The sequence below is a fragment of the Eschrichtius robustus genome, chromosome 13 (assembly GCF_028021215.1).
Source record: "Eschrichtius robustus isolate mEscRob2 chromosome 13, mEscRob2.pri, whole genome shotgun sequence".
NCBI classification, from domain to species: Eukaryota; Metazoa; Chordata; class Mammalia; order Artiodactyla; family Eschrichtiidae; genus Eschrichtius; species Eschrichtius robustus.
The window spans coordinates 57,655,016-57,670,769 of record NC_090836.1 but is presented as its reverse complement, the minus strand read 5'-3'; the positions used below and the strand labels follow the sequence as shown (position 1 = coordinate 57,670,769).

The following is a 15,754-nucleotide window of genomic DNA, read 5'->3' as shown; positions in this document are numbered from 1 at the left end:
GGAAATCTTTACCTACCCTTGGGTCCCAAAGATTTTCTCTATTTTTCTTAAAGGTTTTATGGTTGTAGCGTTTATATTCAGGTTTATAATCCATTTACATCATGTTTTCTCTTAGAGTCACATTCTCTCTTTTGGTCATCTCCCATTTATAAGTCCTACACTCTAGTCAATTCAACATAAATGCTGATTCATAAACATGCATTTACCATTTGTAGGCCTTGCTCATACTGATTTCCTAATCTGTAGTGCCCCACCCTTCTTGTGCTTTTATCTCTGTCTTTGCAAATTCAGTGCATTGCCCAGACCCCAGCTCAAATGCTACTTCCTCAGAAACCTCTTAGCTGGAAATAGTTTCTTCCTGCTTGGATTACTTGTATTTTAAAATGGCATTTAAAAATATATTTATTGTATTTCCCCTACTGGAAGGGCTAGATGAGATCTTACTCACTGTGTATTCCCCAATTTATTCACTGCTTGCTGTGTGCCAGATACTATTCTAAGTCTTTACATGCTCCAACTTATTTTAGAGCAGGTTTGCTGAATGAGTTAATAAATGAGAAATGTCTTCAAAATAAAAGAAACAATAGCATAATATTATTTTAGAAAACATTCTTGCTATGTCCATCTAATTAACTGTAATATTTAAAAAACACCAAATTTTATGATGAGGACTTATATACCTGGCTTAAAAATGTATCTAGTTTCCATCCTCTTTATTTTAAGATTTCAGAGTACTTATGATCACAGGGAAAAAGTAGGATAACAGGAAATTTAATTTCTTATTACATAATAGAGGGACGTTCCTGGAATTCATACAAACAGAAAATTTTAGTTTTTATATAGTTTTATTAATAAACACAGGGAATTATATAATACATTAAATTTTCAAAGTGTCACCATAATATTCTTAAAAGTACAAAATTCAATGCCTAAATTTCATAAACATTTTCCCCATAAGGCAAAAGAAAAAACCCAGTAATTACAAATATATATATTTTACAGAAAAACTTCCATTTATCATGGAAATTATTGAGATTACAAAGAGCAGACGAATTATGACTGAATTTCATATCCTAATGGATCAAGTCCCTGGTCTAGGAGCATTAGAGAGGATTCTCTTAACTTCTGTAGCAATTTCCTTAGTTCTTCCTTAGAAAACACCTGATTTTTAAAAAAGAGAAAAATGTTAAGAATGAGAACAAAAAAGAGTGTGAATTTACAGTCACCTAATCAACCTGATTAGCTTAATGCAAGAAGAAATTCCTCTTTAAGATTTATGTAGCCAGAGGCCAGTATATTAGGATAGCCCAGGACTTCAAAGCTACTTCTCTGGACCAGTCTATATACTTCTAACTGCTTAGAAATGTATACATATTTTGGATAAAAAAGCACAAACATTAAAACTGGATCCCTACTTTAAGAAAATCTAAGAACATCTAAAGAATATAAACACATCTCACAAACTTAAATATTATTACAGAGGTTATCAAATCACTAAAATTTAAAAGTGCAAATGCTCTAGAACTTACCAGATACAGCTTGTGGCGCTCAGAGGATACCATATCCGCTAACTGCAGGCATTCCTGATACTGACCAGTACTATGCAATATGGTGTGAAGCAGAAAACACAACATTGGCAGACAAAGCTTTCTCAGTAAAACCATTTGATATGTTCTTTCATGGTCTTCCTCAGCATCCTACAGACAGACATCAAGTAGTCATTCTAACAACTTTAAGCTAAATACCCTTACAAAAAAGTCAATGAATCAAACCAAAAAGCAACAGGTAAAAGCTAAAGTGTTTCTGTAAAGCTTATCATGCTAATTAAAAATAAAACAAGGCAGGGTTTCTATCATGGTATCTTCAGAGAAGTCAGAAGTCTGATAATGAAAACAGAATGCTTCTGAATTTGTACTATGTCTTAAAAAAAACATGCATAAAAGGAAAAAGTTAGAAACTAGAGCAAAAATCAGAACAGAAAATAACAACCGTTCCCCTGGATATATACAGAAGGAAGTACAGACAGATACCAGGAGGACTGAGAGGGCTTTTCATACCAACAGCAGTGACTCCTGCTGGGAAGAAGGATCAGGATGAGGGGAGAGGGGCACAGGGAGGACAACTTCATTGCACATATTTTGTTTCTTTAAACAGAGAATGAATTTATGATGTCTTTGTATAATTTATTAAAAATAGAAAAATTTAAAGAATCTGAAGATTTGCATGGGACAGAACTAACAGATACATGAGGAAAACACTGTAGAGAAAACAGTGAGCATTTCTTTATAACTATACAGGGATCTTTCTAAAAAATTTTGTGGGTACTAAGAGTGCAGAAAAAAGAACAGATCTTTTATGCCCACTACATTTTCTTATAAAAAATTGAAAACTAAAATAATTAAAATAATAAAAAGGTACCCAACCACAATAGAATTTCTGAAATAATCTTAAAAATTAGAAGGAAATCTATAGGACTCATAGTGTAAAACAAAACAGAAAACAGGACAAGCAAAAATACCAACTGGTCCTTTGAAAAGCCTAATAAGACACCTAATTAATTAAAAATTTTTTCCTTATGACAATTATATTAACCACTAAAAATCTCTTCATGTGAGAGACTATAATATTAAATTGCTAAAACATTTTCAAAGGTAGATGTAAGTGGAGGTGTGAAGCAACAGAATGTAATCTGGAAATTATACCAAGGAAAAATTGTACTAAATCTGACATAGGTCAGGTTTCCACACATATGAAAAATTAGTGTCAATCTTTTTGTCCTGTTTTGAGATATAGATACATAGAAGCAAATATTAAAACGCATGCTTTGTATTTTCTTAGCTTTAAAAGGGAAAGCACCTTCATTTATTTTCTCAAATAGGAACTTACTACCTTCAGAGGTGGATTTAAAACACCTCAAGGTCTTACTCATAATTCATATTAGTGAATCCTACTAGGGGCCTAGTAAGAATAAGAAGACTGCTTCTTTCTGGGTCACTCCATTTGTACTCCAATGTACTCTTTCCCCTTATGCTAAAGAAGCAAAGTACCCCTGGCCCCTAGACTCCTTTCCACCTGCTTACTGATAACCTCGTTTCATAGGATGGATTCTGGCACCTGCCTCTCCGAAATCCTGTTGCTGCCAAATATTAGGGTGTGATCTCTTCTGCTGACTACAGGCGATTTCTCTTCTGCTGACTACAGGTGGGTTGGCTGCTATCAACCATCAACCAACCAGAATCATGCCTGATGGGCCCACCAATTTGCCACAAGGAAAAGGGAATAAATTGCTCTGCTACAACCTATGATATTTTTCTCATCTGAATAAAAAATCCTGTAAATTTGAAAAATTTGAAAAATCCTGTAAATATATAAAACAAAAAGATTCTTTCCATCAGGGACGTGTAGTGCTTTATATGTGAGAAAAGCTCATTAACTGATATGTGTTGATGTACATATATGTGCATATATGTATATGTCCTATTTAGGATAGGGGGTTTGGGGGTGGGGCAGGGTCTCTAAAGAGAGATGACGCTGGAGCAGACTGCTGAAGGACGTAAGGAAGCCATCCATGCAGATATCTGGGGGAAAGAGCACTCTAGGCAGAAGAACGGCAAAGAGGCCAGAAGGCCAGAACAAAGTGAGGGGAGAGCAGTAGGATGCAAGACTGGGGAGGCAGTCAAGGCCCAGCGGATGTGTAATCTTGTAGGTCAAGAAAAGAACTCTGGGTTTTATTCAAAGTGTAATGAGAAGCCATCAGAAGGGTCTGAGTAGGAGAGTCATACCTCTTTGATTTTAAAAGGATTACTAGCTGATCTATATGAGGAAGGGACTGCGTAAGGAAGAGTGGAAGCAAGGGAAAGACAGTTGAGGCTTCAACTAGAATGTGGTTGAGGCAGAGGTGGCGAAAAGTAGGTAAAGATGAGCTGCCTCCTCCATTCCCCCTGCCATCCCTGTGTGCCACCAGCCTCCAACACGAATGGGCCCGTTCTGCAGTTATGTAAAAAGTGAGGTACAGATGTAAGAGTCAGCATATAAGGCCGGGGCTTTGTTGAACAGCTGTGCCTTGCACGTGGTGCTAGCCAGGTGAGTGAGTGGGGGCTGAAATCTAATCCATGCTCCAGTCTACAGGTCATGTGCACTTGGCATGGAATCTATCTGTGTAAGACAATGGATACCATTTCCTAATTTTTATACAAGTGATATAAGTGCTATCAGGAGCCCTGAATAATTTCCTGCTTTGCTGAGTATGTAAGAGTATTAAGCTAAACTCAACTCAAAATATCATTATTTATCATTTGATTGTTCAAGAAACCTCTTCTTGTTTGGACTAGATTTGAAGAAGTGAATGAGACTGAATATTGATTTTTAAATGTTTGGTAAAACAAAATGGTATCATTCATAGCCTTCCACTCCTACTCTATTTTTAAAACACTCCAGAGTGCCTGTTTTGTGACTTTCACTATCTTTTTTTTTAATTTATTTATTTGGTTGCTCCGGGTCTTAGTTGCAGCAGGCAGGCTCCTTAGTTGTGGCATGTGAACTCTTCGTTGTGGCATGCATGTGGGATCTAGTTCCCTGACCAGGGATCGAACCTGGGCCCCCTGCATTGGAAGCGCGGAGTCTCAACCACTGCACCACCAGGGAAGTCCCTAATCTAAGATTAATTATTAGAATAACAAAGATTTATGTATAAATAAGGCATCAAGTCCTTTCAAACCTTAAATACCATTTAATTAGCATTTTGCAACACTAAAATTTTATCTTCGTGAGCAGCAGCATGAAATAGAAGAGAAAACCCAAGGAACCTGCTAAAGGTTCAAAACTATTTATGAAGCCAGCAGAGTTACTCTATCAGGAATAGTAGCAAATAGGGGCTCAAATCTAGCCTCCTGTCCCTAATGTTTTTGCTTCTGGTCAAAAAAGGGAAGCCAGAGGAACTAGAAAAATGTAGTAGCAAAAACCAAACAAAAACAAACAATAAAAAAGGAGTGATGATCGCTTCTCAGCCTTTTGGCTAAGATCAAGTGTAAAAAAGGAGTGACTATACTAAGATTCAGGGAATGCAGAAGGAAAGATACCAAACATACTCCTGTGATTTTTCTGTTCAAAATAATATACCTAATATCCAAGAATCCAGCATTTACAATCCTTGGACAGATCATCAGGTCTGCAGAGGTAAAACTGAGTTACTCCCTGTTTCTGTCATGCCCCATGAGCAAGCCTCAATGCCTTTCCCTCACACCATTATTACCTGCAGCATCCTTCCTTTCTCCCACCTCAGCTCATCCAAATTTACCCAATTTGTTCAAGGTTCAGTCAAATGCTACACCTTTCAAGCATTCTGTCCAGATCTCTTCCAGGTAGCAGGAACCTTTTCTTTTCCTAAACTCACAAAATGCTTCATCTGTGCTTTTCTTATGGCACTTAGTACTTCTGTAACTGGTTTCTCAACCCAGGCTACACATTAAAGCTCTCCAGGTAATTAAAAAAAAAGAAAAAGCCAGCCAGCCCTATCTGAGACCAATTAACCCAGAATCTCTGGAAGTGGAACCCGGTATTTTTTTTTAGTATTTAAAAATATATTTTATTTGAAAATCATTTCAAACAAACTAAATTACAACAATAGTACAAAGAATATCTCAATACCCTCACCCTTTGTTCAGTCTTTGCCCTGTTTGCTTTATGATTTGCATCTGTATGTGTATCTATAAATACACATTTTTTTAACCCTTTGAGGGCAAGCTGCATAATCATGTTCCCTTACCTCTAAATACTTCAGTGTTTACTTCCTAATAAAGAGAAGTTTTTCTAATATAATCACAATGCAGTTAACGACGTCAGGAAATTTAACAGTGACGTAATACCTTAACATCACTGACTCAACACTCTCCTTTATAGCATCTTTCTTCCTCCAATGCAGGAGCCAGTTTAGGATCACGTACTACATTTAATTGTTATGTCTTTTCAGGACTCTTTAAAAAAAATTTTTTTAAATACAATTTTTAAAGGCAACATTCCATTTACAGATATTACAAAATACTGGCTATATTCCCCATACTGTACAATATGTCCTTGTAGACTATCTTACACCCAATAGTTCCTACCTCCCCCACCCCGCAACCCCTATGTTGCCCCTCCCTCCCCGCTCCCCACTAGTGGTAACCACTAGTGGAACCAAACCAGTATTTTTTAAAAGTTTTCCAGATCATTTAAATAGACAGCTCAGAGGTGAAAACCACTGCTTTATATATGTCTTACTCATTCTACTAGACTTATCTTCATATCCATAAATTGAGTTGAATACATATATAATTAATTTTTAGGTCCAGAACTTTAAAAAATTAGATTTGGGACTTCCCTGGTGGCACAGTGGTTAAGACTCCACGCTCCCAATACAGGGGGCCTAGGTTCGATTCCTGGTCAGGGAACTAGATCCCCCATGCATGCTGCAACTAGGAGTTCACATGCTGCAACTAAGGAGCCCACCTGCTGCAACTAAGACCCAGCACAATCAAATAAATACATAAATAAATATTTTTTTAAAAATTAGATTTTACTATCCTGAGTGAACATATTAAATATGGAAAAATAGTTTACCCAAGAGTCAAACATTCCTATATTCCCTAACTAGTATTTCAGGTTAAATTATGGGATGTTTAGTTATAAGTACAAAGGTTATATAAGATCTGTAGCTGCTCCTATTCAAAAAACTTTTAAAAAAAGACATTGTTTTTGCTTGTAGCTATAAACAATGCACACAGCTTACCTCTCTAACATCCACCATCCACCCTCCATCAACAAACAACAAGACATTGTACATTTTCTCCTTCACATCAGCAGTTAGAGCATCCAAATGCCCTTTCCAAATACCATAATCCATCTGCAAAACAAACATAAGGTAGATATATAACAGACTATAATGTATCTGTAAAGTACAGACAGGAATATACATATATGGAACATCATTCTAAATAGTTGACATTCAGTAAGCCAAATATAAAAACAAACATCGATGGACTGCAGTTCAATAAAACACTAAAATGTTAACCATGTAAATGAGCACTATTGTCACCTGAAGGTATGTTTCATGTTTGGTTAATTATCTACAGAAAAGTAACTAAAAGGATGGCTTTTTTTCAAAGTAGAACAGTAATAAGGAAGATCACTTGTTATAATAGGAATATAACTGCTGAAAAAATGATCTCTTTAAATATATGACATGTATTTTTGAGATGCAAAAGACATGTCTCATCTACATTCAACTTACTTCATATTTCTTTTCTTTGTGTTCATGAGCCACTTTCTCAGTAAAAGTTGCTTGAGGTGTCAAAGTAGGTTTTTGTGGAGCTGAATTCATATGCTTAAACCACTCATTAAAGGTTTCATGGGCTTCCTAAAATGCAAAATAAAATAGAGAAATACAAAAAAAAAACTGTTCACATATGTTCAACAAAGTTTTTGAAAATTTGGTTCTTAGAAATAATTTTTCAGTAGCAAGAAATAAAATCGTTTAATATTTCTTTTTTATACAAAAAAAAAAAATCACGGTAAGTGTTTTGTTTGTGATGTTCACATGTTTACTTGTCTGTCTTCTTGACGAGCCTATTAGCTTCTAGAGGGCAAGGATAGAAAGACATCCAGAATTAGTCCTAGAACCTAGCCAATCACTTCATTATTTGTTGAATGAATTTTGAATGAGTATGTTGTTATTTTAGTCACAATACAGAATATCTTGCTTTTTTCAGTTATTGCCAAAAGCAGAAATGTTAAAGTTGAGAGAAGCATTCAAAGAATCTTAAGAAAACATACGTTTCAGACATCACACACACTATCTACCATGTGAAATGTTCTTAGTTGGTTAGCACTGATTAGAGGCTCATGCAAATGAAGATCAGGTCTTGTCTTCAAAGTTCTTATGGATCAGTCAGTCCCACAGTCGCAAGGGAGCTAAGATAATAAGTCAATCACCACTTCTGGAAAAACAGTTCAAGGTCTGAGAGTGAATCAGGAAAGTCATCATAAAGAAAGGTTTTGTGGTTTTTACAATCTCACCAAGTAAGCTCTAATGCACAAATGTTCTCGGATAGCGTTATCATCTTCAGCAGGAAGTGGGCTCTCCATTCCTTGTTCCTCCCACTGGTTATAGATTTCTGCTATTGAATCCTGAGGAATTTTCACAAATACTTCTTTTGCAGCTTCGTGCTTCTTTGATGCTGTGAAAAAGATATACAGTTTTTCAATACATATGGATTTCTGTGTCATGGTTTCTAAAGGAATCAAATTATTGGTTTGCAACTTTCACAGCTACCTGTAACCATTTCAGGTCTCAAGGTACTTCTGTTAAAGGTCTGAGTGATCTCTCTACTTAATGGCTGGGCTTTTCCTTATTTCAATGTAACAGTCACAAAAGGATTCATTAAAATGCAGTTACTTTTACATACTTTTCTGTGTCTTAAAAAAAAGCAATTCAATTTTTTCAAAGCCTTGAGATTATATGCAAAATTGAGTAGGACATGAAAAGTCACTATTAAATATGTTTTGTTTCATAATACCAGCCATAACAGTGGCTGTTTTGTACCTTACCCTACTGGAAGGGTTGGAAAAACAAACAACAAAGTTCTAAAACAGAACAAAAACTTAAAAAAAAAAAGAATATAAAAATACAGCATACCCAAGAATTTCCTCATTATGGCATTGCCTTGTTTTAGTGCTTCCGCCCTCTGTGATGGGTCAAATACCAACCAGTCAATTACATCGATTTTTAAACGGTCCTCCTATTCATTTAATTGGAAAAAAGAAATGTCAATTGTGTTTTTTCTAAGATATTCTGCAAATTAGTAGAACCAGCTTATGCCTGTACTTCTAGTGAATATTTTCCCTCAGGTTATACAAAATAATGAAAGAAAATAGCTTTTCTTAGTTTATTTTCACATTTAATAGGTCTCTATTAAATTATAGAAAAAACTTACTGGACTGTGAATCTGGAATTATATATGTGATGTCCCACCAACTTAATTACGTATTCCTTTAAGTGCTACTCTAAAATTTTTTTCTTTCCTAGATAAAACTTTCTATTCTTTTCTGAAAACAGGAATAAGTAAGCTACATAAAAGTTGGTGATTGATCGGGACTTCCCTGGTGGTCCAGTGGTGAAGAATCCACCTTCCAATGCAGGAAACTAAGATCCCACATGCCGCGGAGCAACTAAGCCCACGTGCCTCAATGAGGGAGCCCGTGTGCCACAAACTACAGAGCCCATGCGCTCTGGAGCCCACACGGCATAAACAGAGAGAAAAAACCCACATGTCACAACTAGAGAGGAGGTCACGTGCCGAAACGACGGGCCCACCCGCCACAATGAAAAGATCCCGAGTGCCGCAACTAGGACCCGACTCAGCCAAAAAAAAAAAAAAAAGTTAGTGACTGATCAAGTATCTAGAATAATCTGATGAGCAAAAATCCAATGCTCAGGTTTTTTCTATTAAAGTAACTTCCCTTAACATAATACTATTAAGCAATTCCTTACACAAGACCTTAAGTTTGCTGGCAATTTTTATAAACTTGGCTGACAAAGAAAAATTCTTAAAAAAAGAAAGAAGCCAGAGTATTTTAAGGTAGAAGTTCACAAAAGCATAACATGAGGGATTATCATGAGTTACATAACACACCTCTCTCTTCCCCTCATGTTACCTCAGTAGTGCCAGTATCTAGGGCTGGGGCCAGGTCATGATGACTGAATTCACCATTATCTTTCTTTCGAATATTCTCAACTACGGTTTTTGTTATAGTTGCAATATCCAAATCTAAAGAATTTTTTGAAGAAACAAAAACAAGAATTAATCGTTCACACTAATATCCTCTAAACAGTCACAATGATTTGGTAAATTTGGGATAACAATTCTTTAAAAATATATAAAGTATGAAAGACATTATAAAAGAAAATGCCAAAATTAAAAGATATTTTACACAAGTTACAGTATAGGTTATTTCATTCCTAAAACAGAATTTCACTGAAAACCTCATTCCTTTTTTACCTCGTAAGAGAAATAGGATTTAAAACTAGAAGGCTAGGGCTTCCCTGGTGGCGCAGTGGTTGAGAAGCTGCCTGCCAATGCAGGGGACACAGGTTCAAGCCCTGGTCTGGGAAGATCCCACATGCCGCGGAGCAACTGGGCCCGTGAGCCACAATTACTGAGCCTGCGTGTCTGGAGCCTGTGCTCCGCAACAAGAGAGGCCACGATAGTGAGAGGCCCGCGCACCGTGATGAAGAGTGGCCCCCGCTTGCCGCAACTGGAGAGAGCCCTCGCACAGAAATGAGGATCCAACACAGCCATAAATAAATAAATAAATAAATAAAATTAAAAAAAAAAAAGACTCTAACTAGAGAATGTGTTTGAAGGCTCCTCTTTGAACTTGCAAAGTTTAGCTACTTAAACATATTATTCAATATGTAAAAAAAAAACAAAACAAAAAAAAAGAAACTAGAAGGCTAAATGTTACTAAAGCCAAAATGATAATCTGCCTACAAAGCCCAGTAGATGAAGTTCTCAACCATTTTTACCTGCTTCTTTAGCCAGCTCCAGGCAATGGTGGCGCTGTTCAAATTCTGTAACACCTTCCAAAAATAATGCATACTGGGCAACAGCGAGGTCTTGAGGCAAATGACAGGCATAAAATGCTATGAGATTTGTATGTTTCTCATTTATTAAAAGCTAAAAAACAAAAAAAGGATCAAAGTATGTCAATAATAAAACAAGTTCTAGGATCAACAGTGCTTTTTAAAAAGTTCACTTCAAAATTTCAAATATATTTAGGAGAGACTCATACAGATATAGATCTGTGCTGCTAAACAGAATTTTAAATTCCAAAAGAAAGTATTTATGACAATTAAAAGACCTTTATGGTTTTGATGACTCTCCTGCCACTAGATATTAAAATATTATCATTCTGATTTTTGTTTTCATTAAAATGGTAAAAAAAAAAAAGAATATAATTGTGGTTTCTCAAAGTTTACCTGTATGTATGTCTTTAAAACCTCAATGGAAACTTCTTCCTTCATAGGAAAAAAAGATATAATTATTAAATTATAAATACGACTGCTTATGTGTACCAGCAATATATCTAATAAAAATTCCGCTATAATGATTTAATGACTTTTAATATTTACCACCGAGCAATAACTACATGCAATAACTAAGTGCTTAGCAAAGTTCATGTATTACCTTACCCTAACTCTTTGTGGGTAGTTACTATTATTGTTCACATTTTACAGAGGAAGAAACTAAGACCTAAGGAGGTTTTATTTACCCAGAATTACACAGCTAGAAGCTGCTGAGTAAGAATGTGAATCCAGGATTCTTACTCCAAAACCCAAGATTTCAACTACTGTATCATTCTGCCTTCTACACGTATTCTGACCAAAATGTTACCAATCATTTAGGACAGAAGAAAAAGAAAAAAGAAAACAAAGGTTTAAGATCTCAGAGAACTTAGTCTGGTTCAGTTAGCTTAGTTGGTTGATTTAGAGTTGGGTACTGATGAGGATTAAAGTTATAAACTGTCCAAAAACCAGGTAACCACCAGCATTCTGCAGCCACAGATTAGAACCCTAACAAGTAACCTGCAGTGAATTATCATCGAGTGACCATATGAGACTGTGGTCATCATTTCCAGAAAACAACAACCAAAAAGTAGCATGTTTTCCTGACAATAGGTGTATAAAGCATCAGTCTTGAAGAGAACGGTAAACAGCTCATTTTTATTTACTTTGGTCTGTAGTCCCAGAGTGCGGAAAAACAAAATGAGGTGAGTCATGAAGCGAAGGAGGTGTCCAGGTAGATTGCTTCTGCTTTTGGAAAGCCATTTGCTAAATTCCTCCATCAGACCTATAAGCCATCAAAGCAAAGATGCAACAATAGGGATAAAAATCAAAAGAAGAGATATAAACACTATCCAAGGACATTTATTGTATTCCTATACCACTACCAGTTCACTATCTCATTGTTAAGAACCATCATATAAAACAGACTCTGGATTAAATTCAAACTTTATTTTCTAAAAATTAAGTAAATAGTTGTATTCAGATAGGTTGATATTTATAGAGATGATAAAATGTGGTAAGTCATATGCACTGTTTTGATAACTTTTTACAAAATTACTAAAGAAAACAAAGAACTCATACAAAGTGAAATAAAATATATCTTACCATCAATGTCTCCCAGGATAAGGAATTTTTGAACTATATGATAATGTTCTTGATTCTCTTCCAGAACTCTCTGAAAAAATTTTTACATTTTCCATAAATCTACTATGGTCATTCTGCAGTATGTACTCATTGGTAAGCTAAAAATGTCAACTTTTGAAGGAACATATACAAAGAAAAAGCTGGAAATGAAGGGTCTTAGGAGACCAAAATAAAGTAAAATATGAGAAAGATACTGCCCTTGGAATATATACTCAAGGCTGAACATTATCTCTGAAAGCAGAGAATTGCAATAAAACAATTTAATCTCTGTGAATGTTATGAAACTTTTTTTATATTTTACTACAGTTTTCCTTGGCAGTCCATGGTGAACCAGAAAAGAAGGGCACATGAGACCAAATCAAATAAACTGTAAGATTTCCTTCAACATAAACAGTGGTTCTTGAAAGCATTCTTTGGGTATTCTCTTCTGCAAATGGCACCAAAAGTAACAAAACCCATCAAAATAGCGATTACGCGCTGAGCAGAAAAAATTTACAAGTAACCTGCTGTTGGATTTTTTTCTGAAGCAAATAATTCATATATTTTTGGTCAAATATATTTTGATTTTTATTTGTCTAGATTTTCTTCCAGCATTTTTTCTTTTTTACATTCAAATGTTTGCTCCCTCTGGAACTGATTTTAATACATGGCATGAAGCAGAGATCTAGCTTTGTTTTCTTCCAGATGGAAAGTCAATTATGTCCATACCATGTATGTAAATAAACCATCCCTCTTCCTCTGAAAGGAAACGTCATCTCTGTCATCTACATCTATTAAGTTCTCATATATATTTGAATCTAATATGGATTTTCATATTCCGATGATCTATTTATTCCTGTGATAATTCTATACTGTTTTATTGTATCTTTATATTGTTTTATTATTGAGGAAGGCAAATACCCTATTAACTATTGTTCTTTTCTCGCCATACTCACTTATTCTTCTACTTGGAAATTTTCTGTTCAGAAATAATGCCCCAAAGCATTAGGTTTCAATGTTAATTTTGGAATGACTGATATTTATATCAAATCACCTCATCCAGGAATGTGGTATATCTATTTATTTGTGTCTTTCAATAGGATTCTATAGTTTTTTTTATGAAGGTCCTCAAACCCTTGGTTAATTTTATTCCTGGGTATCTTATAGTTTTGGTCAGTAATTTAAATGGGACTTTTGCAGGGAGCTAAATCCTTTTCTAACTAGCTGTAACAATTACAAAAAGGATATGATTTTTTTCATAACTTTGTCTTGAATTTAGATACTTTAAAAATTCTCTTATTAATTCTAGTAACTTACTGCATCTTGAGTTTCTAGATTTACACTCTCATCATATGTAAATGCTCCCCCGTTTCTAAATGTGTATCTATTCCTTGACTTTCTTGTTTTATTTTCATTCATTGGAACCTCCAAAACAACAGACTGGTAAAAAAAACACTTGATAGAGAAAGCACTACATTTTTTTTTTACTATACAAAGAGCTCTTATACAATAATAAAGAAAAGATAAAATCCAACAGAAAAATAGGTGAAAGCTCTAAATAGGAAATTCAAAAATGGTCAATAAACATAGGAAAATTTGCTCAGCCTTATGAATAGACAGAGAAATACGAGAAGCACAGTGAGTTTCTATTTCCCACCTAATCTGATGGATTGGCAAAAAATAAAAAAACTGTGATATCTGGGACTAGTGAGAATGCAGGGAAATGGCCACATTAAATAATTACTTGTAGGAGTATGAATTAATTGCTACAACAAGGGAATTAACTTAATATACATATACCCTTTAACCCAACATTCCTGCTGCTTTCAGGAAACTTGTAAGAAACAGGACTAGTAGACAAGCATAAAAAAATAAGAATAAATAAACAAGAATGTTCACTGCAGTGCTAGAAGCAACCGAAATATCACCAAAAGGGGAATGATTAAAAAAAAGGATACGTCATTCTATAGAACATTATATACCTATTAAAAATAATAAGTTAGGTTAAGTTAAATCTATATCCACTAACTCAAAGACAGTATCATTAAATGGGGGGAAAAAAAGTGCCGTAGACTAATGTAGGTAGAATGATGTGAAAAACAACCTCAAAAACCAAAATCCTATACTGGAATATCTACATTATCTACATATATTTGTAAGATTATGGAGAAGGATATGTAGGATACATATCAGTGTTTTGTCATCTCAGTGAATGAGAATAACCATAAAGAGGTTGGGAGGAAGTTTTATAAAGGCCTTACTTACACACCTTTAGATTATTTTGTTTCAAGTACATACTTTGGTTATTTAAAAAAATTTTTAAGAATATTACTTTAAAAAATACTAGATTATTTTGAGATCTAGGAAAAGAAAATCTTGTTAATTTTCCATTATATATTTTAATTTTTCAAAAAGAAAGGGATAAATTAGCTTACATGCATAACATATATTTAGATGAAACCAATCCTAAACCAAATAAACAGAAATGATGTATCATTTAAATATGCAGTTAAGTTTTTTCTTTTTAAAGAATATCTCTTATAAGAATAAGAGGTAAGGAAAGGAAAATATAACAAGATTTGACATACTTTTGTGCCTTTCAGCTACAGTGCACAACAATGTAACATTTAGTTTCGTATTCCAGTTATCCTAAAATATTAATATTTACCTTTTTATCAGTAGCTTGAAGTTCTTCAAAAACCTTTTCTAAGGTCCAACTTTGAAAGAAAGAACAAGGAAAGGGATAAAATAACGCTAATAAATAATATGAACAAAGACTACAAAATAAAACTGCACAGAGAATACTACAAATCCTCATGATGAAAAACAAACCAACTCACTCACTTTGCTTCCAAATATTCTCTAGGGAGTTCTTCAGTTTCATCCAGAGTTATTACCGATGTCCGGATCTCCTGTTCTACCAGACTGTCCACCATCACCCGAAAGTAGGCCCACACTGTGTCTTCCCAGGTGTCACAGACAGGAAGCAGCTTTACCCCATTCCAAAACAGAAACATGCAGACATAGTCAACAAAAAAGAAAGGAAAAGCAGTTACACCCACTTATATGGACTATAAAGTCACTATAATGACATAGGACATTGTGGATTGTAAAATATCATACCAAAATAACCTCCTCCCTCCACCCCTCAAACCACATCTCCTTTTTTTTTTTTTGGCCGCACTGCACAGCATGAGGTGAGGGGTCTTAGTTCCCCAACCAGGGATTGAACCCATGCCCCCTGCAGTGGAAGCTGAGTCTTAACCAATGGACCGTCAGGGAAGTCCCTCAAACCACATCTTCTAAGAAGTCTGAACTATTATGATTTTTTCCATGATGAGTACACAATAGCCTCAATTTTCCATGCTGATATAAGATGGTGTTTCAACTAATTATGGTAACATTCCTCAAAACAGCTGTAAAATGTAGGGGGTAGTAGGAGTTGTGAGAAGCGCACACACATGTGAGACAATTCAAACAGTCATTGTGCCTTTGTGGAATACTTCTGGATAAAGCTATGGGAACCATAAG

At 35.0% G+C, this 15,754-nt stretch overlaps 1 protein-coding gene across 2 annotated transcripts in view; it reads right to left on the bottom strand.

The window, feature by feature from the left end:
* Positions 1–865: 865 nt before the first annotated feature.
* The window catches only part of NUP107 (nucleoporin 107), a 42,613-nt gene continuing 27,724 nt past the window's right edge, over positions 866–15,754 (bottom strand). For both annotated transcript variants that reach the window (XM_068561597.1, XM_068561598.1), the window contains exons 16-28: positions 15,068–15,213; positions 14,892–14,940; positions 12,206–12,275; positions 11,767–11,885; positions 11,015–11,053; positions 10,562–10,712; positions 9,691–9,803; positions 8,672–8,774; positions 8,053–8,213; positions 7,268–7,393; positions 6,767–6,880; positions 1,530–1,697; positions 866–1,161 (exon numbers count right to left, since the gene is read on the bottom strand). In XM_068561597.1, the coding sequence (XP_068417698.1) occupies positions 1,054–1,161; positions 1,530–1,697; positions 6,767–6,880; positions 7,268–7,393; positions 8,053–8,213; positions 8,672–8,774; positions 9,691–9,803; positions 10,562–10,712; positions 11,015–11,053; positions 11,767–11,885; positions 12,206–12,275; positions 14,892–14,940; positions 15,068–15,213 (1,467 nt within the window). In that variant the 3' untranslated portion in view covers positions 866–1,053. The remainder of the gene's footprint in view (positions 1,162–1,529; positions 1,698–6,766; positions 6,881–7,267; positions 7,394–8,052; positions 8,214–8,671; positions 8,775–9,690; positions 9,804–10,561; positions 10,713–11,014; positions 11,054–11,766; positions 11,886–12,205; positions 12,276–14,891; positions 14,941–15,067; positions 15,214–15,754) is intronic.